Source organism: Calidris pugnax, unplaced genomic scaffold (assembly GCF_001431845.1).
Source record: "Calidris pugnax isolate Ruff unplaced genomic scaffold, ASM143184v1 scaffold8, whole genome shotgun sequence".
NCBI lineage: Eukaryota > Metazoa > Chordata > Aves > Charadriiformes > Scolopacidae > Calidris > Calidris pugnax.
Window position 1 is genome coordinate 730,321 of NW_015090830.1, and position 26,994 is coordinate 757,314.

The 26,994-nt window shown below is 36.8% G+C and overlaps 1 protein-coding gene across 1 annotated transcript in view; it reads right to left on the reverse strand.

The window, feature by feature from the left end:
- Positions 1 to 6,095: 6,095 nt before the first annotated feature.
- The window catches only part of ABCA13 (ATP binding cassette subfamily A member 13), a 182,501-nt gene continuing 161,602 nt past the window's right edge, over positions 6,096 to 26,994 (reverse strand). Inside the window, exons 55-60 of the mRNA XM_014940763.1 lie at positions 25,165 to 25,299; positions 23,183 to 23,286; positions 20,415 to 20,507; positions 8,889 to 8,994; positions 7,850 to 7,987; positions 6,096 to 6,182 (exon numbers count right to left, since the gene is read on the reverse strand). Coding sequence (XP_014796249.1) covers positions 6,096 to 6,182; positions 7,850 to 7,987; positions 8,889 to 8,994; positions 20,415 to 20,507; positions 23,183 to 23,286; positions 25,165 to 25,299 — 663 coding nt within the window. The remainder of the gene's footprint in view (positions 6,183 to 7,849; positions 7,988 to 8,888; positions 8,995 to 20,414; positions 20,508 to 23,182; positions 23,287 to 25,164; positions 25,300 to 26,994) is intronic.

Below are 26,994 nucleotides of genomic sequence, written 5' to 3' on the forward strand. Positions count from 1 at the left end.
TTGTTGAGAATCTGCCTGAGAGAACCCATGTTTTATTGTTTTCAGGTAGCTAATTCAGTGAACTGTAATGGCAAATAAATAATTGAGGGCTTGTTAGTGTTCGGAGAAATTTAATGTCACTGGTCTTTTGCCCTTTATTCCTTTCCATTACAACTTTTTGTACAATAAAACTGTAGCCTCTAGTCAGCTTTTAATAAGAGCTGCGAAGTCAGTTCTTTCCCAAAGACTGGATCAAATGTCGTCTTCTTCTTAAGGCAAAGGTCACCTCCCTGTCTTCCTATCTGCAGCCATAACTTCTTTAGAAGGTGAACTTAAGATCGAGATAAAACGCTGTGTAACATGTAAAATTTTTTACGTATTAAATCTAAAGGAATTGTAAACAGAGCATACACATGGGAATAAATCCAATCCATAATCGCATGATCTGGATCAAAGAGACAGAGTGTGAGGAAAGCAAGTAAAAAAAGATGCAATTTTATATTGACAGGAAAATAACAGGATCATAGAATGGTTAGAATTGGAAGGGACCTGAAAGATCATCAAGTTCCAACCCACCATGGTATGAACAGGGGCGCCTCCCACTAGAGCAGGTTGCTCAAAACCCCATCCAGCCTGGCCTTGAACACCTCCAGGGACGGGGCATTTTATTCACAACTAGATTTAAGATAGAAGTCTATATAGTATATACATACAATGACTCATAACTTTGTAACATATTTCTGTGAATACTATTTTAAATTTACTTTAAAACATTTTATATTTGGAAATACTTAAATTCCTCTGTTACCCAGTTGCTGAACATCTAGAAAATCTATTTTTAATTGCACAGCTTGCAAAGACAATCTTGAAAATATAATACAATTCTGTGTATTAACTTTTACTACCATCTAAACCATGCAATTAGTAACAAAGAGACTACTAAAATGGAAGCTCAGTGACCAGCACATAAACCATCTCAGCTCTGGGTCATCAATAAGCATTTTCAGTGACTAGTTGGGAACTGACAAGTGCCACTTAAAATCACTTAGTTAGCTTTGGAAGGGAAAAAAAAACACCAACAAAACAATGCTTCAAAGTGTTGTGCATAATCTTGATTCTTATATATTTCATATACCGAGGACACTCTTCAACGTATTTTGGATTCATACATTGCTAACAGAATTATTCATAATAACAGACTTCTAAGAAAACAATTTCAGGTTCTTTTTATTAGACAATTATCATTAGCTACAAAGTACTGGATGACTACAACTCCTCAGCTAGATCATTACATGCATATTCTATCTGATTCAGAATAAATGTCACACGCTCCTTCACTCGAGTTCTCGGCAATAATTATTAAAGTCTTAAGAACCAGCTCTGAATAAAATTAAAGAAAAAAAACACCATCAACTTTCACATTTTGTAAAAGTTGAATCAAGTTCCAAAAGATTTAAGTTTGGGGGAATAGTTGAGGCTTTTGCAGGGTCTGGTCATAGCATATAGTGAGGTATGCAAATCAGGAATTAAGAGTGGTGTTAAAATGCTATACAGAGTAAAGTTTGCAATTTCTCTATCTCAGCACAAGTTAAAGGAAAAAATGTTTCTGATACTTCTTTTGAATTGTGTACAGTACACTTAATTATGAACTAGCATGTATTGCCTCAATATGAGAGTAGAAGGACTCCTGTTTGATCTTACCTTACACGCAGCGCGTCAGAGGATCCTATTCTTTTCCTGCTGGGTACCTCATAGTCAGCTGAATCCCAAGGCATTTCTGTAAATTGTCCATGGCCTGCACCAGCCTAGCTGGTAGCAAAAATATGCATGTATGGTGTCCTATAGCTGGAATAAATTAGTTGCACATGGAAATCTCACCTCTTGACTAAATAATTGGTTTATATAGCTTATATTTACTTTCTGTTTGTATTTTGTGGGACAGCAGATATGAACCTCACTGATACGATTTCAGCTAACAACACGCATAAATTTCTCCAGCTCAGATGTCTCTAGTTGTGGCTTTTACAAAGCCATTGTGAAAGGAGCCAGAATTTACCCCAACATATATTTCCATGGAGCAATAGGCATGAGGGCACTGATGAAACAATATTCACTGGGATACCAAACTTTAATGAAGAAGAAAAATGCTTTGATTTCTTTCAGTGATCCGTATCATTATTCAGCATAGAGATATTCAGCATGGAAATATTCAACATACTTCATCTGTTGAAACATTCAGCAGTACCTTGGCCTGATGATAGCAGCAGACTTACTTTCTCTGCAAGGATAAGATAGCTGTGATTTCTGCTTCGTACCTGCTTCCCACCTTCATTGCACTTGCAGCATCACTTTTATTTGTAATGTAAGTATCTAAGATGCAACTCAGGAAGCATTTTCTCTTTATTTGTTGTAAGTCTCAGGAAAGCTGTCTGACCTAGTCAGCTCTCAATCACTTAAAGCAAGATCTTTGCACTGCTAGCTTTGATCTCCCTATTCTTCAGAAAGAAAAATTGGAAGTGCTGACATAAAAAGATTAAATCACTTTAAACTGAATCAAAGAAACTGCCAGCTTTTCTACTTACGAGGAAAAGACCAGGGAAGCGATATTCTTACCTAAATTGGGTTTAGACTGATCTAGGAGCTGAGCAGTTCCAGCAAGTCAGATTCGACTCCTTAATTTATGAGATTCCAGACCTGAATGATTCAAATTTCACAAGGACGAACAAGCTCAAAAAGCACCCAGTTTCTCTGCTGGAGATCACATTACATATTTTCCACTACCCTGGGGGAAATTTATCATCTTTGGTCATGACAGAGCCAAACCAGAGAAATAAGATCTTTCTTTTAATGACAAAAATCTATAGAGAAATTTAATATGTAGCATAATTCAAAATGACAATTCATGAGTTCCACCATCCTGTCCATTCCTACCACCCCCCTTCAGCCTCACTGAATTTGTGATCAGATCTACAGTTTGCCCATTCATACAATTCTATAATTGTATGGAAATTCCAACAAACAGTTATGTGGTTGGCAGAAATCCTTCTTTTGACTTAGCGGAATAGTCCCTTAAAAGCATGAAAATCATCTCCCCATTATTACTGTTGAGCAGTTCAGATGTTCAATTGATTTTCTAATTTTGAGCTTAACTTTACTTTATCATTCAGGGTGAAGGGCACGCTTTCATAGTCAGAGAAATTTCCTGTTGAAAAAACCATGAAGCTTACCTTACAATAATCTCACATGAAAAGTTATTGTTTAAAATCTTCCGCTGTCTTTGATTCAAAATCCAGGGGTGTTAGAAGAAGAGATACTTTTTTGTGATTTATGAATTCAAGAATTCTTTCATCATTAACGTATAAATGACTTTTTCTGTCCAGCATCCTAGTTTAGGAATTTGTTTTTTTAAAAACAAAACAAACCAAAAATCTTCAAAATACTTTTGTTGAAACTTACATACTTCAGGAATGCAGCAGGTCAAGAAGAAGAAAAATATGATCTGAAACAGAATCCAGTACACTGGAACTCAATTAGGTTTTGACCTTCTTCGGCTATGAAGGATTGGTAAACAGGCATTGTTTGCTACTTGCCTGGATTACCCTGGGTATCCTGAGATGCACATGAAGCAATTTGAAAAAGAAAAAACACCGTTAACTAAATTTACTCAACCATCAATCTGAAGTAAACCTTATTTACTGTATTCATCTATTAAACTAATATAATTTTTCACATTTTAATCAGAAAAAATGACATTTAATTAGCGTTACACAGAGAAACCTGAAAAAGCTCCCCTATCTAAGCATTCAGCAAGGCCACTGTTTTTCAGTTTCTCAACAGTGAGTCTTGTATACTTTTATGCTTCCCTTGGTCTAAATGAGCTGCAGGACTGTTTTATTAATTGAACTTCCAGGCACACTTCCGAAGCAGGAATAGGCAGTCTTGTCACAATTTCATACAAATGGGACCTTCTGGCTCAGCAGCCTTACACCCTGAGAACTGGCACCGTCTCCTTTCCCAAATCCATCCTCTAAATTTCCTTGTGTACAGTTCATTTTTTTAATGACTTGTGACGGTTGAGAGATATTAGTTTATAAAAACACAACAGAGAAAGCCAATTAATCATAATGTCAGCAGTTTATAGATCTAGACATACCAACAGAAAAGTCCTGTGGACATGTCCTTGCCATACTTTCCCTTCTGTTTTTTCAATCTGAGCAACAGCTCCAGAGCTGTTCTCCTGTTGAATTGTTTCAGACTATGACTCAAAGATGCTTGTTGGTGCCTTGAACATTCAGTTTCTTCCACCCCAAGATCTTAAAATTAAGCAGAACACTTTTATGATAGCATACTCCTATTTCTGCCTCAATTTCCTGCATCTGCCTTCTTTTCTTTTCACCTCCACTATTTCTGTCACACTCTGCTTTGTAAGATTGGTCTTTTTTTTGTTCTGACTGGGCATCTTAGAAACTTTCCACTCCTGGCCTCATGCAGAAATTTAAGATTCAACAGTCATCCCATCATGCCGTGGCATTTCTACCAGGATGGTGACTGTTGGGGTTTAAGGGCTCTTCAGTGCTTTGAATCATGGGGAACATGGCAGAGTTCTGATATACAGCAGACTATATATCAAACCATTCTAATGATAAATCAGTTTCATAAGATCACTCACTCTGATCCATATGTACGTGCAGACCAAGTCTATATACCTTCACTTTTTTCTTTTTAATTTTTTCCAGGATTTGATTTCACCTTCATAGAAATAGGTAACCTGAATTATGAGTTTAAAAAAGCATAGTGGGCCAAAACCACACCGACAAATCAAGCCTCAATAAAGAGTCTTCTCAGTCAGTTTGCAAAGCCTAAACTACACATATATATTTTTTAATATTTCATCATCGTACAACAGGGAATTAGAGCAGCAGCTCTGCAAAATTGTCCATTTAAAATGAAATTCTTCCATCTCAAAGAATACTTCCCCCTCCGCAGCCCACAGCAGAATTATATTGCAGTAATTCACTTCTAAGTCACCAGTTCTACAATTTAAACTATCAGACAGCACAATCCAGTAAAACTGGCATCAACTACTCTTCACAGGAGCCCCAAAGGCTTGCTTTGGAAGAGGCAGCAGTTTACTCCAAAATTTTTTTGAAACTTTCTTCTCCCACTACAATACACAAGGAGATTTTATTCATTAAATGTTCACTTCTTTAATGCATGTATTGGCTGAAGGCTGTGGCATGGTCTCATATACATTTATTGAATAGTTTATTGATCAATGTCTGAATTACCTTTTAACATGCCCATTAAAGAGAATTTTGACATTCTTTTTGGAAAAAAGAAACAAAAAGATGAGAAAAAGAATTGAGAATTGCTCAGAATTGCCGCTTGAGAATTCCTCGAGCAGCAACCTGCAGGCATAAGGGAAAACTCATTGTCAAGTATGATTTATGAAACCTTGTTAAATTTACTTAAGATAACTGGGAGGCAGACTAATATACTAATAACCGCTTAACATAAAACCTTATGGAATATAGTGCATCATTTATACAATAAAAAGGCTAATTTAGCTTGTCACAACACAGAAATGAATTAATAAAGAAGTCAAAAGGCTCTCAATTTGTACTATTAAATACAAACATTGGGTGATAGCCTAGCTATTGCTACCATTCAATGGGTTTTTCTTGCCTTGTCATGTAAAAAGTAGATGTTAAGTGTGCATGCAAGAGAAGATTACTGAAGTCAAGTGAATGCAGATCTACCACAAAAAAAAAAAAAATCTACCATAACCGAGACTTTTCATATCAGTTTTTTTCTTTTTTTTTTTTTTTTTTTTTAAGCAGAACTAAATTTATTAGGTCATTTATATTATAAATTTCCAACTAGTAAAAAGCATTACTTTTTGGCAGATTTTTGTCTGTAGGTAACCAGTTTCTCATTTTACTAAGAATTAGTAGCATTCCTTCCGGCCCACAAATACAAACTCACTGCTGCTTCTACTATTTGTTTCTAACAGAGAAATTGTTACCAGCTGAAAAGTTATTGCATGTAAAATGCATGCATATGTACACAAACATACACATGCCTATACACTGCTGAAGCTGTATCCTGTTCTGAGCCTAGACTGGCAGATGGTCATGGTGAACAGGAGATTCTTGTGACGAATGCGAGACTCCTTGCTGTTGTGTAGCAAAATTAATGAATACCTGTAAGACATGAAAAAAAGTAGGGCTTTCAAAATAACAGCACTTGAACTGAAACTTTGGAGACATAGATGATTATATTTTTCAGCTGCTTTTCTAAGCTTTTGTGACACAAAAATTCATAGATTGATATTGAGGGAACCCCTCTAGAAATAAGTTTTGTAAACTCTAGAATTAATTCCTCTTCACCTCTCCAGCTAACTCACTGGCTGATGAATTATAAAAATAACTTAGTAACTCATTTTACCATTATGTATGAAAATTATATTTTACTGCTGCACAAGTTAGTAGAAAATAATTGTTTTAATTTGCTGTGAAATGACACACCTAAGGAAGTTGAGCCTGCTGTTTCTATCAACAAACATCACAGACAAGCGTCCAGATATTTCAAAGTGAAAGTATACTTCTGAACATTATAGAGTGATAATTCAACTACCAGCGTGCCTCCTTGATTATTTTTTCTAACAGATACTACTACAGAAAGGTTTATTTGCTTTTTAATACTACAACTATTTGACAGCAAGGAGCAGAAAGATGGCTAGTCTCGATTCAAATGATCATATTCACATGGAAACAAACTTGCGATGCATTATAAGGGTGTTTGTTATTCAGAACTATTTTCCTGTTGAAAACTGACACTCAGTTAGTCAGAGAGAGGAAACAATGGTAGGTGACTGAGGTTATGAATCACCATGAATAATGGAGAGGAAGGGAGCTGGAGCGAATAATGCCTGAACAATCAACAGGCTGAAATTACTTTATATTCAGCCATTCAGTGAATAGATCATTTACAAGCAGTTAATAGGTCAGTACAGATCAGAATATTTCATTAATGATTTGCACATGGGAAAAAATAAGTTCACACTATCTACCCATCTACCATGGAAAATTAATGTTTTGACTAAATGTGACTCTCTTAGTTTGGAGAATACATAACAGGAAGTTGCATATTACGATGCTTTCTAACAGAAGCCCCAACCTTGCCATCATTATGTTCTTCCTTCTGCCCAAATAGGATTTCACAGTTTTTAGAAGCGGAATCCCTTCTGTCTGCTTGTGCATTTTCACTGTTTTCTAATATGCAGCATGATACTCACTGCAAAAGAAAATTCTCAAAGGAAGGTGTCCCAGAAGTCTAGAGTTTACTGTGATTTGTGGAGACTGGTTCAGCCTTTTCAAGGACATTGGTAAGATCCAAACTTCAGGACTGTGGAGGTGACAGTTCACAGTCCCACTTTCTCATCCCACAGAGATCTAGATGTTTCTAAGTCACTGATTATGCTTGCACACAGCACAAATATGTAGTTTACTGTGATGCTTTTACTGCGCTAACCTCCAGTGTAAAAGCAGTAGCGTTCATAGACCCAAGATGGCCTGGAACTGCTGATTGGCTCCATACATTTGGGTAATCCAGTGAATAATACAGTATTCTACTCCATCAAGAATTTTGGTACACAGCATGTTCAGACAAAAAAAAAAAAAGGGTGGGGAGGAATAAAGAAAAAAAAAAAAATACCTGCTCTAATGTGGTTTGGCTAATGGAGTAGTGTTTGATTTGGAGAAAAGCTTTGTGATTCTCTAGGACTCTGAAGAGCTCTGCTAAGCATCCCTGGCTTCGTGGTACATGGTACTCGAGCAGGTTAAAGGAATAAAGAAAAAGAAAAAAATACCTGCTCTAATGTGGTTTGGCTAATGGAGTAGTGTTTGATTTGGAGAAAAGCTTTGTGATTCTCTAGGACTCTGAAGAGCTCTGCTAAGCATCCCTGGCTTCGTGGTACATGGTACTCGAGCAGGTTAAGATGCTGTCCCTTAAAACAAGCAAAAATGACAGAAACAGATAAAAGTGAAAACATGTTATGATGAGGTTACTCTTGCTTACAAGCAGTCTAGTTTTAATCGGCTCTTATTGCAGTTTAATATGAAAAATATGAGCTTTAAAATAAGAATTTATTTTGTCTACATGGTAGCACAAAGAAATGTTCATACTCAGAGCACACATTTTGTACATGTTCTGAGATGACATTTTTTAAATCCCAAAAACATACGTATAAATTCAGGACAATTTTATGCTACAGGTTTTTAATCCAACAGACTAGTGCTACACTCCACTAGTGCACTAGGCAATGCAGTCTGGGAAAAGGCTGAGTGAACACACACACGTATAAACATATACACAAAAGGCTTCATACCTAAGGTAGTCATAGTTTTACACGATTCTTTTCCTAAACACAAATCAAGTTAAAAAAACCCAAACTAAATAATAAAAGGCCTTTGAAAGTTTTTCTTGGAATCTAATTACTACAGGTCTTTTGTAAGACTTTGTATCAAATAAAAAATTTCAGTAAAGGCTGAGACTTATCATCCATGGACCTTGCAACTGAAGCAAATACTCTCAGTGACTACACTGTACTCCTACTTCAGGTGAACACAAAGGTGAGCTCACTCATCAACAATAAAAGCAAAAGGAAATTTTCATTTAAGAGAAAGAGCCTGTTTACATATGTTGTCTAAATGACTTTGGAGTTGATTTAATCAATATCACAAGTCAGATTTTTAAGAATTGCTTAACAGAAAGATAAAAAGGATGCTCATTACACTTTTTCCAAAAAGATCAACATATCCAAATGTGGATATATAGTTCTTACCAGCCCATACTTAATATTCCCATAGAAAAAACACTATGATGATGATGATGAGCTTTAGCTCTACCTTAAATTGCGTTCCAGGAAAATGCAGTTGTAGACGGTCCAAAATCATTCTTTGATAGCTTACTTCTTTACTAAGCCAAACCTTGACAGAATAGCCGTCTCCAAACCTGAGAATGATACACAGAAACATCAAACCATTTGTCTACTTTATGAAGACAGGAAGAATATTTGTTTCAATTGATTTTCTTATACTGATTATGTCAAATAACATCGTGTATGCCTACTGTATTATCACTGTGATTTTAGTATTATACTATTGAACAATAGAATTTAAATGAGGAAGTTGCTAAATTAATGATAACAAACAAGTGTTATGCCTGTTAATTACTACAGATATTTCACTATCCAAAGTACCTGAACTTACGCTAACTAAAGTATGATTTAATTGCTATATTGTTTTGAATGGTTTGCAAAAAAAAACCACAAATACAGAAGAAAAGAAATGCTTTAACTTTTCTAATGAGAAAAATGGGTAACTAACACTATTTTCCAAATCTTTTAACAAAGCTGCACAGCTTTTATTTCAGTAATGTGAGTACAATTGTGTTTTACAGATACATAAAAGCATCTATAGGGGTATTTAGAGAAACAGTAAAGTTAATGAATTTTCTTTAGCTCTATGGCCACACTATCTCTCTCAGGATAATTTAGGAAATGAACTTCTCTTTCTCAACATACATGTGATAAAAGTTAAGTACAGGCAATCTAACCAACACATTATTTTTTATTGGATTTTCTCACTGCTAATATTTAGTTGGGGAAGTTGCAATAAACCCATAAACACTGAAATGACAACTGCATTTTTACGACATGGCTTAAGCATGCGGCACCAGTTCCCAGAGTGAGGTGCAAGGGCAGAGCTCAGCAGAGACATGGGACAACATGGGGTGGCTGCTGCTGTGTCCCTCCCCTGCCAGCCCTCCTTTGCAGCTGTGTGCCCTCCCTTTGGGTTCACCTTCTTGGTAGGAATAAAGGGCTGCGGTAGTCAAGTCAGAAGAGATTTCCTCTGCTGCTGCTGTTCCCTGTTGCCAGTGAGCGATGGAAAGGCTGGGCTGGGAGTGGGACAGGAAGGTCAGACTGCATTGCCCACCTCCCTCCAGAAACCTGCCACTTCTTCCATCTTCACTCTGACCACCACTCGCACATCCGTCACTCCAGCATGACTTCATTCTCCAGCTCCACAACTACTCATGGCCAAATCGTTTACTACAGTGCTTCAGTTTCTAGTGACTATTCCCTGTGTGACGCCCTCGTGCCATTACCCTCCTCTCCCAAGTCTTTTCTGTGCACAAGTTGTGATTCAGGACAGCAGCTGGGCTAATGGCATCTGACAGATGTGAAGCACATTTGCATGTGATCAAAGGAGAAGTATTTATCACAGCACACTCTATGATGATGCCCTTTTCCAATACAGAAAAAAATGTCTACCGAATGTCAATCGAAGTGCAATAAAAAATAGAAAGGACTACTCTGAGACATATGTCCAGTTCAACCACTGTCTGACCAACTCCCAGCAAAATACTTCACATGAAGCACTGCATGGTCCTTGTCTATGATACGCATATAGCAATGTAAGGGCTTTAATTTCTATTTTGTGTTGGACCAGAACCTCTGTTGATATAAAGCTATAAAGTCTTCACTGTTCACAGAGCAGTGCAAATTTCCACAATGAACAATTCTATACTGCAGATTTAATTCCATTAAGAATTTTACATGAATTCAAAATACAATTTCCAAGGATCGTCTCAGAAAAGAATTCTATTTCTTTGCATAGAATGAAACCATAGTTGGGACATTTTAAATATGACAGCAACCGCTCCTGCGCAAGAAGTTGCACTGTAGGAAGAGTCACATTACATATAAATTATTATAGGGTTTTTTGGTCTTTGGTTGGTGTTTTTAGGTATAATTTTTTTTCAGTCAAATGCGACCACTGAACTGCTTGAAATGGAGTAAGAAGAAGCCTTCCTGATGCAGTGTCCTGTTTGTCGGTTCCTGAAGGACGTAATATGAATAATATTGGGTCCAAGCTGCAGGGTACCAAATATTCACTGAGCAATAAGACCTGACAGATGAACTGTGCTGATACACCAAAGAGATCCAGAATAAGGTGGAATCCAAAGCAGTAGTAGCTGTCTGATTTCCTTTGCAATGATTTACTAACATATAATAGATCTATATATGTATATGTATATATAATAGATCTCTAATTAAATGTTTTAAATGCATAGCATCACCTCTGAAAAAAATACATGTGACAATAAAAAAAGATGTTACAAAGATGGATATAGTTAACAAGGGTGCTCAATTTATTTGACAGCCAACCTGAGGCAACGTTTTACAAGAGATCATTGATTCTGATCAGCTTTCTGGCATCTCTACACGGCCACCATTGAATTACATGCTGGCTTCTAGCAATGTTCAGCAGTCTCATAAAATGAAATTGTATGCAATGAAGTTTCCAAAGACAATGAATTAAAATTCTGATTAACAAAGACAGAGAAGTCTATGCAACTTTGGTTTAATTCTATATAGTGAATGGCACAAACACCAGTATGGTACAAATAAACTCTTCACAAGATTCTTTTCTTTTGGCTAGTCAAATTAGGATGCTTCTATACCTTGATTTTATAATTCATTTTTGTACAAGAGCTCCCTATATAGAGTAAGCTGATAAGCAATAAACATTTCCCCTTGCTATAATCAGCAAGCTGCTTTCAGCAGCAAACTGAGGCAGTGGAAATTGAGTTGACCATTTTTTTCACTGTTTTCCTCTCCGATTCAGACAATATAATTAATTCAGAAACCCAAAGTGGAATTACAGTGAAAAGCACAATCTGCTTTGATTAGCACTGTTAGGATCAAACCTTCAGCACCTGATAGTTCAAGTCCTAAGGAGGAAAACATTATCATTAAAACGGCATAAGTTGAGCCAGCACACCTGTTCAGCAGCCATCTGCTACAAAAGAATCACCATCTCTTCAAAGCTATTCAACAAAGATATTTTCCACTGCTAATTTCTACCAGATTACATTAACAACACCTGCATTTTATTTGTGTATACACACACACACAAAAACACATATTCTGACAAAAAATATATTTTTCCTCTGTATCCATTCTCTTTTCCCTCCGTCAAACTAGTAGTTCATGCTTGATTTTCATCTCATTAGCAGTTCTGGGAGTATTACTTATTGAGTGCTTTACCTCCTGAAATGCCACTATGAGACTGAAACAAAAATATAAATTCCCAGACTGACTGTAAACTAATTAACTTGAGTATTAACAACACCATCAGATGCAGAAGCATGAGCTTAGCAAGGACTTCAAAATGCATCCAAGAACTCCATACCTTTAATTACACAGCTCCTCAAGCTAGCTGAGCAGCTCATCTAATAAGGAAACAAAAGGAACACAAAAGGGCAACAAGGAATGGGACAATTTCCATGTCAGGAATTACTAAATAGGGGAAAACTTTTCAGCATTGGAAGAAGATGTTAAGGTGGCAGAAAGGTGTTTTTACAGAGCTCAGAATCATGACTGGCCTAAGGAATGTAACTAAGGAATGATTCTTCACTTTCCTATGTTTCTCATGCAAGAACATGGGGCATCAAATTAAATTATAGAGAAGTTAATGCAAAATCAGTAAGTGGAAGCAATTTTCCTTACAGCACATAGGGAAACTGTACAACTCCTTGATGCAGGATGTGGAGGATGCCAGAACTTGACATGAGTTGAGTAAGAGATTAGAAAAATTAATGGGGTGGAGGCAGAAGGAGGGGGAGGAATTCACTAAGACCACCTTTGGCTTAAACCTGTAAGCTACAAATTGCTGAAGGGTGGTTGAGTAATGTGGAAAAGTAACTTCCTGTGCTTTTTTTTTGTTCCTGTACGTTTCCCTCCTGGACACTGTCAGAGAGGGGCTACTGCACTAGGCTGGTCTTCGACCTCACGGTTGTTTCAGTATAAAGGAGTTCAGCCTGGGCTGATCGCCCAAATAGTGCCTCAGTTCTCAGAAGGGTTTTGCAGCCCATGACACAGTTCCAAAGCCACACTGCCAGCAGTGCAAAGACAGATAATATAGAATTACTTTATATATGTGTCCACACAAGCTGCAGGCGCACACTGGAATAAAGTGTGGCCTGATCTATAGCAGTAAGGAAGTCCCCTAGCTCCTCCCATAGTGCTCTTTCTAGCCTTGCAGTGGGAATGAAAGTGGATTTAGTTGCCCAAAGAATAAAAATTCTCATAAATATCAAGTAGAGGAGTTGCCACTTGAGGCAGATCAAGTAATACTAACTTCTCAACGTTCCCTTCTGTCCATTCCTCAGAGGTTCTGGTTCAGAGATTTCAATAGGGACAAGAGAATGTGCTGAAACACAATTCCTTGTGGCCACACAGCTGAGCCCACACTTGGCTGGTCACAAGGGGTCCCTAGAGCTACTAACTGAGTGGTTTTTGAAGTTTGACCCAGAAAAACCTGGTTTCTATGATGGGTGAGAAAGAAAGTCCATTATCAGCAGGCTTCTATTTGCTTAAAAAAACCAAAAATCCTGCATTTTCATTTAAAACACTTAGGAGTTTGCTTGTCCAATAATTAACAAAACCAAACCTAGAAGCCACTGTTTTAACTTATAGCAGGGTTCAGAATGGGAAGTCTGTGATTCAATGAACTGGTCAAAGCCCATTTTCCATCCTTCTCTCCCCCAAAATCAAAATTGGTGAATTTAATCTCAGGAAATCAAGAACATGGCCCTATTTCCTAAACCTTGACGAATAAGAAAAGCATCTAATCATTCATATTCTTTTTTCCGCTAATCAAAGATTACACTTCCTGGAGAATGTTGTGCTATATATATACATCAAAAAATTACAGCTCCCAGAAAGTTTACTGGTAGAAATATAATGTGCATACTTTATGTATGCGCTAGTCTGACTGATCAAAAGATTACTTCAAAATGACATTATTGGATAACAAAATAGAAATAATGAAGAGAACACTGGCACTTAATTTCTGCAAGGAACTGCATCTTTTAGAATACGTGCCATAAATCAAAGAGAGGGAATAATTTGTTACTGTGCTGTTTACTCCTCTGCTTTGGTTTACATTCGTTTGCAGACAAATATGGTTCTACTTTCCCTAAGTGAATAGGCCTCATCTAGACAAGCTAACTTAGTTATTCCAATATGATTGCTGAAGCATGGGATACAGATTCAGGTCATTCCCCCTACAGCCCTAGGATAAAGTACAATTTACAAAGAGAACAAAACTTGAACAAGATTGAAAACAAACATTTTGAAAAAAAAATTAAAAAAGAAACAAAAAATGAAATATAATTATTTTTAAAATACATTACAGTTTAAGATAATTTTAAATCACACAATAAATTTAATTATTCCATCTATGAAGTTGCAGGTAAAAACGACATTTAAGGAGGAAAAAAAGTTATTAAACTTGAAATGTTTGCTTTGTTTTTTAAAATTGCTAAAATCAAATGCAAATATACTATCTCTTGCAAAATGTGAATTCTTTCTGCAACTATTCCTAACGATCTCAGTGTTGCTGAACAGATAAACTTTATTAGATGCAAAAAGACAAACAGATATAACAAATAAATTATAAAATCTGTCTTCCATATACTCTTCATAGATTTTGTTTCATCATTTTTTAATTGATTAGGATTTTTCCAGGCTGTTGTGGTTTAACCCCAGCCAACAACTAGGACCATGCAGCCGCTCACTCACTCCCTCTTTCTCCCCCAGAAGGGTAGGAAGAAGAGGGAGAAAAGTGGGGGAAAGGGAACAAATCCCTCATTGGTTGAGATAAAGACAGTTTAATAGAACAATAACTGAAAACAAAAAGAATAATAACAATAGTAACAGTAAAAGAATACGAAAGACATAAGGCATTCTCACCACCTGGTAAATTGGTTGCTCGGCCTGACCCAAGCGGTGATTGCGGATTCCCGCCTCCTGGCCAGCCCCCAATTATATACTGAGCATGGAAGTATTGTGGAAAACAAAGATGTTGATATTTATGAAACACTGCTCCAAGGAATCCTGACAATACTGTGTTTAGAGAATGGTCTGAAAAATGTGTAGTAAAAACAGCACTCATACTAGGGACAGAGAAACATATGAAATCTTAATTACCTCCTGCTCTTTGAATGAACAAGTACACAGATATAATGCAGTATCCTGCAGAAAACATAGTATAAAATGACCAAAAAAATGCATTGGAATGCACATGCACAGTAGGGCTGAATTAATGTTGCACAAAGTTTTATGGGACTGCGAAGATATTGCTCATTTCTGAACTCTCAATCTGTGTGTTTTTAAAGTTGTAAGAACTCTTTTCTTCAAGCTTTCCTCTGGGAAGATAAACTAATAGGTATTTTGCATGAATACACATACACTGCCTTAATACATTTTCCATGTATACAAGGAATTTGTTTTCTAGTCAACAGGAATAAAAATTATATTCACTTCTATATTTTATGGCATGTAAGAAACTTACTGCTAGTATATCTGTTAGTACAATAACACTGTTTCCACCGAAGGCTGAAATACTGATGAGATCTTTAAACTTAATCCTCTCTTATCCATTTAAGAAATCTACATGCGTGAGTTTCAGTAAAGCAATAAAATATTCTCAATCAACCTTTAAAAAAAAGATAAAGTGCAAATAGTTTGCCAACACATTTTCCATTCTAACTCTGCTATAACAAATGGATTAATTGTTGTGTAATTTAATCAGATGGCTTGCTGATAAAATTTGAGCAAAGACTTGATGTGTGTCCAGCACTTGAAAAATTGGTATGAGTTTTTCAGCTATGAGAAGTCTGTCCAGATGGCCCTAGAATGAAGGATAGCATTCAAAATCTTGTTCCCAGAGGACTGGCCAGCTGTATCTAACATGGAAATGCTTCTGTGAATGTTTAAAAAAACATTAAGTATAATGGAGAATACTGGAGAGAGCATTAAAATGTAATCCATTCACAATTTAGAGTAATTGACTCAGTTGGCAGGAGTTGTCTGAAATTAGATTTTAACAGGCACAACTGCTAACACATCTATCTCATACAAACTACATTTATAGAACCTAAGATGCTAACTTTTTGGAAATTGCACTTCAGTTTGTTCTTTACAGCTGACACCCTTCTAGACACCATTCAGAAATTTGCCACCTACAACAAAATGCCTTTCTAAAGAAGTCCAACTCTTACCATTCTACTGAGAAACATCTGAGGTTACTTTAAAGCCCTTTAAACGTAAATAAATAAAGTTAGGAGCCAACAGCTGGGAGCAGAAGCCCAAACACCTACATTTGTAGCGAGAGGACCCTTTTGGATGAGCATTTTGTAACAGGCTTGCACAAGAGCTGGAAAAAGGAATCAAGTCTCACACATTAGAAGCAGCATGTGTCACTTTTTATATCCCTATGAAGCTTTTATGTTTCACATTATCATCTTCCTGGAGTTCACCCATACCCTTCATAGCAGAATTTTGTACCGCCATCTGACAAAGCTGTATTCGGTCCAAAATTATAGTCTTTCACATCTGCCAAGGGCTGAAAGTGCAGTGAGAGAGAAAGCAGAATCCTTGAAGCTTCCCACCACAGCAAAGAAGCAAATTTAACAGTGCCCCAAGGAAGACCCATTAAGCCATCCATCAAAAAGGTGATCATAATCTAGACTTTACAGCCTAGAATGGTACAAAAAGAAATATAAATAAAACAATTTTGGGGGTTTCCATCAAGACAGACAGAGTCCCCAGAAAGGGAAGAAAAAAAATGTAATTTCAGTGGACATAGCTGTATTTAAAAGAGGAGAAAAATTCTTGAGACATGCTAGTGTAATGGCAGGTAATATCAAAATGTGTTCCTTCTGTTATTTTTTACAGTATGGGAGTCATTCTATCATAAATAAAAGCTGTATGAAAGTTTATTTGGTTTAAGTTTTTATACAGCTTAGATTTCTTTCCTTCTTCCAATCTTCAAAACTCAATCAGGCCACTTGTACTTGATTTTAAAATATTTGTTCAATTTCATTTGTAGAAACAAAATGAAGACAAACTAAAGGATATCAAAAGCTGCTTATAAATAAGAGCAAATTGAAAAAAGAAAGCACTGTAAAATCTTACAGAAAAAAAACATGATAATGTACAGCTATGGGCCCCAGTAATTTATTTTAATACCATTCTTGCCTGCTAATATGTATGTTACTAGCATAATTCATTCACATACATTGAACACAGAAGCACCATCAAAAAACAATTTTTATAGTAGGAGTGATTTAGATTAGAACAGATGCAGCAAACTCAGTTTTGCTTATGCTTTCCTTCACTTACATTGCTTCATGGACCAGTTTTGTTAAACAAAATCTAAGGTGATGGGATTTTACTGTAAGATGTAGCAGTAGGCTCAACAGGTGCCTGCTAATTGCAGGAAGACGCGAAAAATAGAACAGAATAGTGACTATAGCAGTGGAAGTGGCTGCTAAGGAAAATGTTCTGCCAGTAGGTGTTTCCTAATAGATTTAGAAATCCTCACAGTCTGTCACTTTAGAAGGAGCAACATTTGGCTCTGTATGGCAGTGAGAATTATAGGGCTATTAAATCATAGGGAGGGAAGGAAAATGGGAAGGAAAGAGCAACTCAATACTCCTTCGGGTCCTGGAAGTTTTTCGGGATGTTCACAGGTGGAGTGGAAAGTGAGAAAATGTAAGATTAAACTAATTTAATGCTTAATTATTTTGGTGGTTTTCTTTGGAGTAATAAGTAAAACAATCCTGCTTCTCTTCTCCTTTCCCATCCCATGCAGATGTAGAAGTCCTTTATAAGGTACATGGTAGCGTACCTGGGAATTGTCTTCAAAGCAGTTTGGAACATGAGTTACACAGAGGCACTGGGTTTCTTTATCTCCTAACACTTACTTTACTTATTAGGTGTGTGACAGCCTGGGGTTTATGATGGACCACTGTATTGGCAACTGTCTGCAGGGAAGTTTGGAAGCTAGAGTAAGCAAAAAAATAATAGGAGTACAGGGACAGTCTTTGGCTTCTCCCCAGCACTTATCAAAAGTTTTCCAAAGGAAGCATGGAAATTTCTTTACTGTGTTCTTAATTAAAGAAAGAAAAAAAAAAAAAAAAGAGCAAGCTTTAACAGCTGTGTGTATATGAGGCTTTAAGACTGTGCTCTCTACAGTGGCTTTGCTCCCAGAAGCCAAGAAAATGAATTAGGCAGTCAGAGCAAATCAGACAACTGCATGATCTTAATTAAATCCTTTGATAAAGCTAGTGACTATTTTTTCCTAATAAAAGGTTCTAAAGTTTTAGAAAAATTCAATAGGTTCCTGAACAGTAAGCGTGGAAAATTTGGAGACTAAATCAATTGTTAAGCTAGGAGTTAAGGGGATTTTAGTCCTGCTTTAAACGAAAAAATCATAGTGCAGCTTCAGCTACACAGTTTCTATGGAAAGTGTCAGCTATCCCACATGAATGCCACTGACATACATTAAAGAACTGTCATAGCAAAACAAGGAACATAAATCTGATGACAACAGGAAATATTCTTAACATAGAGAACGTGTGCTTTTTTAAAAGTTAGAATTATTTTAAACAAATCATGCTACAAATATTACTGCCAAGAATTCTTATCATGACCTTGCTTTGAAGAATTTATAAGAGGTGCTCATACAGCGTTGATTCTTGAATGGCTGATCTGTGAATGTCTTGATATCCTCAGAATTAATGTGAAGATACTTCCAGCAGGTTATATAGTCTATTCTTCTGTGTTGATTTGATTACTGTGATCTGAAAGAGCTATATCTACAGAGATAGTACAGCAAATTGAGAAATAACTCTCCTATTCATATGAATATGGTGCATACTTATGAATATGCTTATGATGTCTTGCTTCCTAAGAAGGTGGATGAAAAGATGCTACTAAAGGGAACATCAGAGTGACAAAGCAATGACAAAGTCACTGGGAAAAAGGTGAAGCTAGCCTTTGTGGAATGCCTGATTTTGCTGTCTCAAGGTCAAGCTTAGAAGACAGAGACATGAACTCACTCCAGAGGATCTGAACATAAAAAGGCGAGAGACACATTTATCCCAGCTAACTTTATGCACTCAACTGAAGTGCTTAAGTAAGACCGTTTTTCCTTATTAGAGGATACAAACACCTTTTAAAAGCAGTTTTGCCTTCCCAAGGTCTGCATTCTCCTCTGCAGACATCGGTCTCGCTTACTACCAAAGAAATACAGGGTGCCCACACTCCTGCTAAAGGACTCCAGCTAGTGGGACAAACAGCCACTGTGTCCTGTGAAATTTGGGAATAAGAGACAGGATGGCAAAGGCAGAGAGCTAGATACGAAGGAAGCAGAAACTGCTGAAGAGCAATTGACTTCTCATGCCTCTAGAAATTGAGGCAACTATTTTCTGAAAGGTACACAAATGTGAAAAGGGAGCTAGGAACACACAAAACAATCAGAACTCTTTTTTTTTTCCCACCATCCAGTTTTTAAGGTCTCTAGCTCGAATTTTGTCTTGATGAAAAAAACCTTGAAGGGAAAGAGCTTTTTGTAAAGTAAATGTGAATCAGGCCTGTCATGCTAACGTAGCTGTGAAATATGTCTCCGGGGCCTACAGTCCTACCCAAAGGGAAGGAGTGAAAACCCTCAAGGGACAAGAAGTTATCAGAGACACAGATAACTCCTGTCCAATAACCATGGCAGACAGCAATTCCAAAATATTTCTGTAGAGCTTGTTTACATTGTCAAATGTATCTGCACTTAGGAGTGCCAAATGCTGAGCTAGTACAAAGCAGTGTAGCTTTGCTGCTTGCAAATGAGCTGTATCATTTTACACAGCTGACTGTCTGGGTACCATAAAAATTTTGCTTATTGCTGAATGCAAATATTTTAGCTATAAGTTGCAGCAACTTTCTTTTTAGTTTCTGATCCTGTTTCCTTTATGGTGGTTTGAGCCTATCATCTAAAAAAAACATCTTCATTAACAGATATTAAATTAATTCACAAGCAGAGTCGAAGCAGAAGAGTGGCTCATGCACACTAGGAAAAGGATGCAGAATTCAGCGTAAATATCCGTAATTGCCAGTGAATTGAGTAGGAAGCAGAGATGGTTCAAAATACATTGTCTTTCTGGCTGCTGACCTGCTAAAAGTGCTTCTTCCTGTTATTAGAAACCCTCACAAGGAACCAAAGTGTATTTCATCTCAACATGTTGAATTCTCACAATGTATTTCTCAGGTTGAGTACAAAAGTGCTTCATTTTAGATACAGATCTGTCTCTTTCAATTACCAGTGCAGACTACAAAGCATTTTAGCAATGCCATATGTCAATTTAGCTTGCTAAGATATCCTAATTGGCTCTTTTTTTAACTTCACTGATGGCTGGAAAAGATGTGCTTAGCAGTCATAAGTATTTATGCCTTGGCACTATTAAAGTGTCTAGCCAGCTCTTAGATTGCATGTAGCTGCAAAAGGTTTGATGTTGACATATAATACCTGTTTTTAATGTGCTGGGGAGAACCAAGACACTTGAAGCTTCCATTGACCATAATAGCAAGTCGTGTGCAGAGGGCTTCACATTCTTCCATACTGAAAAATAAAGCGGGGGTGGGGGAGGGAAAGATTGAAAGAATAATAGTGAAAACAGAGAACATTATTTATACCTAACTTTAATTAAAGTGGAAGGAATCTGGACAGCTGCAAAAATGGGTACACAAACCTTTGACTTTGAAGGCAATAGTCCAAATTGTAACCCTAGTCAGTACATACTAAAAGTTATTACCACATGACAGCTAGAAGAGAGCCCTAAAATGGAATTTATGTTTTTAGTCCAGAACTAATTGGACAATTCTGGCCACAACACAAAAGTTTTATAACCACAGGGGAATTTCTGATAGGTAGCCTCAGAAATGCCACTGAGTTTGTGAGCTCTGAACTCTGTTACTCCTTGTAAAACTTCTTTGCGGTCATTCTAAAGGAAAGAGAGAGAAGAATAAAATTTGTTCAGCTTGCCTCTTGCATAGTACATACCTTTAAAAAGTAGTTACCCTTAGTCTGATTGCAGGATAGAAGCAGCAGCAAAACACTACAATCCAAACAGAATTTAGGACACAGAAATGCAGCTGAACAGAAAAGCAGGATCCTGGTAGATGCAACTGCTTCAAATGATAAGTAATAACTTTGACTACCTTAAGCTTCTAAAGCTTAAGGTAGATGGGCTGTCATTCTACAGAATATACAGAATTGTGTAAGCAGTTCTTCCAAAGCAGCACTTTAGACACAGGACGTCAGTCAGGACAATACTCATCATCTCAAAGAGCCAAAGTTATTTGATCTCCTGCAATTCACTGTAAGCGTTCCCCAACACTTCTAAGACAGATAAACAAGAGTTGTCTTGTGTGCCTCAGCCCTGTGACAATCCAAATTAAAGTGCTTTTACTGAACAAGCATGGCAATTAACTACTCTCTTGGGAAAAATGTCCTTAAAATAGGACAGGGATATGGTGAGAATTGCCAAACTGCTATATTTGAGAGAGATGGGGGGAAGGCTTGCTAACATGTCTTTCCAAAAATGTGGAAGTTAGCTGAGTCTGAGTAACTCCTAATGCTCCCCCTTGGCATAACACTCCCCAGTTGTGGCAAAATAAGATAAATTTAGGCCTGTATGGACAGTTAATTGCACTCCTTCCTCCCTCAAAACAAAAGTTAAACATTGTTTACAGAGTTTAAAAAGTTAAACAATCTCTGAAAATTAAGTAAACAAACCTCAAAAACTAATTTTTACATGGGAAATCATCTCAATACCTTATGCACTTATTTGCTGATATGCATGAAGACTCACTTCGTAAGAAAAACTCTGTACTTATACAAGTAGCCTTTGAAAGAATTTCAAAGGCCTTCAGCAAATAGTATAAATAATGTAAAATCATTCTCCTTCCTCCACCCTGGCACAACAATGTCTTATTAATTAGAAATGAAATGTGTGCACTATCACTGTACTTATAGCGGCTTCCAGTCATTCCTTTGTGGAGCTAACCAAGTAATTAGTAATGATTTGACGGATTTTTGGTTGGTTGGTTTTGTTGGGGTTTTTTTGTTTGTTTGTGGTTTTTGTTTTATTTTTTTCATTTACAGCATATTAATAATGAGAGGACAGCTCCCTTCTGTTTAGCTGGTGTTGGACTACTAAGCGTTCTAATCTAGACTGAAAAGTCAAAGCACACTGTTTCCTGAACTTAGCTCACCATACATAACTTGCTTTCCCTAAATGAGAAGTCTGGTTAAGCACCTGGGGGTGAAATATAGATATGTGATTTTCAAGATTCAGCTTCCATGAACAGGATACTAGAAACTTTTGAGAGCATTTTTCCCTCAGTACTGTAGCGCACACGTGTACAGGGACAACAAATACATTTTGAGAACATCTGGAAAAAATGTAACAGTATCTAGAAAATATTGAGGGAAGGTTTGCTGCATTCTTTTATTGATTCATCTATGCTTCAAATCTCATTTTGCCAAAATGTTACATTGCTGTTTTGATTAAAGAGTTCCGTCCTCTCTGAACATATTTTCATGATCTCTCTCCCACTTAAGACATTTTATATATAATTATACATACTATACTATATTCCCTAAAGGAATATTTAATTTATTCCATTTTACTATAGCTGTTATAAAACAGTACGGATGCTTCCTGCATTAAATTTATACACTAAAGACCATATCAGAGAATTGACAAGATATTGAATGTAGATAGACTCTTCTAAGAGGACATGGCCACTCCTACCATTTCCAGTAGTGCACAAAGAATAGCTGAGACATCTGTCTTTAGGATGTCATGGCATAGTTTTTTCATACACTGATGCAAAACAGAATCCTTAATAAAATCAGAAGAAGGTTTTTCACCCCCACCTCCCTTTGTTAGGTTTGACAAAGTGGGCAGCTGCAAATGGTGTTCCAAACGAGAAGAGACACTGTTAACACTACATAGAAAGAGCAGAGAAAAGGAGCAATTCATTGCATCATTTTATCTGTGCCTGCAGTCCCCCTGAACCACATTCTAATTCTTGAAAAGCAAATATAGAAAATATTTAAGATTTATGCAAGTTTAGTTTCCCAAGCAGGAAGGAACTGCCATAAAATATGGAGATATATTCTACATTTCACATCAGGGTAAGCGTGCCTTCAGAATACGTTCTCCCTCAGCTGACAGCAGGTGAGGAGAGAGAACAGGAATATGCTGGCTGCTGGGATAAGGGCCTTACCTGTGGGATGTCAGCACAGCTGCACAGCCATCCTGAACTTCCTTTAGGATGGTTTTCCAAAGGTAGCGTTTAGAGCAAGGATCCATCCCAGAGCTGGGCTCATCCTACGGGAAAAATGAGATTGATGATAGAGCAGTATGGGAAGAGCAGGCCACAGCTCCAGTCCAGCATGAAGAACTAACAAAGCCCACAGTAAAGTAACGTATTTGTCTCTAAAAAAGCTGCATTGTCAAGAGGTGGCTTAAAAGACACCTGATCAGTTTTTCGCTTCAACACAAATAGTTCCACTTGCTTTTTATACTATGGAATTTCATTAGAGTGTCAACACCTAGTAGGGTATAATGTAACAAATCTCAGCTGAAACCTGGAAGCAAAGTTCTTGAGAAACAAAGCAAGCAAAACAACCAGTTTGATGCTTAGCTGCCAGTGGCAGAGGTGAAAAAGAATACAGTTCAGCCGACTATTATCTGTGGATAGCTAACATAGCTAACGAAGAAAACATAAAAACCAATAAAAATAAAGCAACCCACACTATTACTTAAATTAATAGCCATGATTCTGGATGCAATCTAGAAGTGGATTCAGTGTGTCTTTGCTTTCAGACCAAAAAACAAAAAAGCCTTTTAAAATACTGAATATCTTCTTTAAAATCTGCTTGCTTTCTAAAGCCAGTGAAATGTTTTAAAGCATTTGACATGTTTAGATATCACTTTTTCCTCTTGTCATTACATATGCAATAGTCTGTGCCCTGCAGCAAGAAGTAGGTTGAAATGGATACTTGCAGTAGCATGCTGTCATAAAGGCATTAAAAAGCAGTTGGAGCCTTTTCTAAGATTAGGAAAAAGCACTGATTTAAGATTACCTCCTCCCGTTTACTAACTGAACCAGGGTCAGTTTAAGCATAAAATGTAAATAATATAATTCAGCTCAGAATTGAGGCAATAACAGGAAGTTAGAAGCAGCAAAATGTGTCTGATCTTCTGAAACATAAGCCCTGTGAGAACACCAGTTTTATCTGGTTCTACTTAGCCTGCAATCTATTACTAGAAGCAATGGTTGCCCCCCAAGGTCTTGGAAGCCATTTCTTCTTCCCTTCCTCCGACAGTTCCAAAAGGTTTATTTCACTACTGAACTGGTTTAGCTGTTCCCAGCCAAGGCTTAAGAAAGGGATGTTCAGTCTTCTTCAGTGAAACAATGGGCAATGACAAGAAAGAGAATTTGGTGTCATAATGATGCAGTTACCAGAGCTCTATAATTCCCTGCTCTTCAATACAAAAGACAGTTTACACTGGAAAGGTCAGTTTCAGGCAAAAATGAGCAGTAGGATGTAAGCACTAAAACAACATGTGATAAATAATTCAAATTAATATCATTTATTACTCTGTGTCATTTGTGAATCCAACAAAAATATAAGAACTAGCCAGATATATGAAGTATGACATAGCAAGTAATATGAATATGCTGAAAAAGATGAGTCAATAATAACATCAGCTACAAATTACAAATCAAAATAAGAATCTTCCTTCTTAAGGAAGCCAGTAGAATTGTTCATATATATTTTTCTCATATTATATAGAAAGTTGAGAATACATAAAGCATTAATATATTTTATAATATTTTTTCTTCTTCCACATAAAGAAATATTTTTTTTTAAATATTACATATCTAATTGGCCCATGGAATGCTACAATTGCACTTCTGTGTGTTTAGGGGCCCTTTTTTTTTTTCCTGCTCACCCAACTACTCCAAGGCGGGGGGAGGGGGGGGAGAAAGAAAAACCAACTTTACTTTTTACTTTTGTGAGCACTGGAGAATAAAATAAGAAGTTCTTGTACAGCAGAACAAAGAGGACAGTTGTATATCTGTGGACCAATTACTCCCCATCTTATCAGGAAACTATTTGATTTTCCTTAGACCAACATAGGAGACAACAAAATTCAATGTAACCCATTTATCATAAGCACAGTATTACATTTACTCACCAGTAAAAGTATTTGGGGTTTACCAACTAAAGCCACAGCAGTAGAGAGCTTCCTCTTTGTGCCAGCACTGTATGTTCTCACCAGTTTGTCAGCATGGGCATTGAGGTGTAACCGGTTAACGAGATCCTCTGCAACCTGTGGTTTAGAAATTTCAAGGCCAGCAAAGATGAGTTAAATTCAGTAGTGTTTGTGCTTAAATTGAAAGAACACTCTGTTCATGCATATTAAGCAAATGTAGATGTTATTCCCTTATTTACCCCCATTTGCTGCATATTATTACTTCTGAATCCCAGACACATGCAAAAAGCTGCTCCAGGACTCCTTAGTTCTCCACAAAGGATCAGGATTTCTTATATAGAAAATTTGGCTATGTCATTGTTTGTAACAGTCATTTTCATTCTCATTGATTTTGTGCTGTTGGGTCAATGATCTAAAATGTTCCTTGTTTCACCTTGTTCTGCATTATTTATTTAATCAAACATTTTAATAATAGAATATTCAGGAGACAAAATTCTACATCAGCTACAAAAAGATGGAAATGGCAGAAAAGCAAGTCACAGGTCAAGGATTTAGACTTTCTTAAAGACAAAAGGTAACTTATGGTTAAATTAATATAACTTCCTAATAACTGAGAAGGGTAAGTTGACCCTAGCTGGTTTGGTTGAAATTGCTTAAATTAGTATGTGTGATCTGAGTAAGCTGGGCAGGCACATGAGCGTAGCTGGAGGCAACGTTCATGCTGTTCTATCTGGCCTTTCTTCTTTACCCGACAGAGACAGTGCTAAGGTACAAGGGTCCCTCAAATACTAGTGCCAGAGAATTTTAGATGTAGCTGCTGCTGCCTTGAGTGTGCAGAGCTTCCAAGATAAACCTTTCAGATCATTGCAGTGCACACCACAATCTGGCTTAATATCTAGATACGCTTCTTTGGTGCAAAATGTATCAAATCACAGCAGACTTGGAGCTGAACCACATCAGAAACATAAAGGTAGAAGGATTAGCCAGGTTTCTTATTCCTAATGATTTCCCAGCTGCATCTAGAAAGTCTCTTATTCCTGCTATCCTCCTCAACCCTTACACTTCAAAGAAGCACTGCAGCGCCTGCTTCAGTGAATATAAGAACACAGAGCTCATTCTTCTTTCAAGAAATAACCCCAAACCTCTTTGTATTTTCTTTAATGTATATCATAAGATTTACAGTAATAAAAAGTCTCAGCTTCATCAATTTGACCTAAACAGGAACAAAAATGCCATTTGAATTAAATTAGAAATATTATGTATTAGGTATATTGTGGAGAAACATATACATCTCCATTATAACTTCATCTGTATTACCAGCAGTATCCTGTGGGCTGTTTTATAGTATACTATAAAGTAAAAATTAAAATCCCTATTAAAATACTTTAAATGAAATTCAGAATTGAACATGTGACAAATCTTCAGATACACACAATTATGCAAGAGATTTACAATTCTAATGGCTTCCTTCCTTTGGTAAATGTGAGATATATACAAAGCACTTTCTCTCCCTCCTTGTCATATTCATCATGATGTTCTATTTCTGGTTTCAATTACTTTTAGCAGTGAAGAGTGAGGAGATACATCAATTTATTTAGCAAGTAGGTAACATTGAGACCAAATTAAAAGACACAGAGTTATATGCATTGTGAGTGCATTTGAACCATAAAGGTGGTTTACATCTACTCATGGCTGCACTAATGTATTTAAACTCTTTCCTTCCTTTCCACCTCTCCGCAAATCTGGATTATAACAGACTTTACATCTATCAGATAACAATTTCCCTGTTTTCTAATATTCCTTAAAATTATG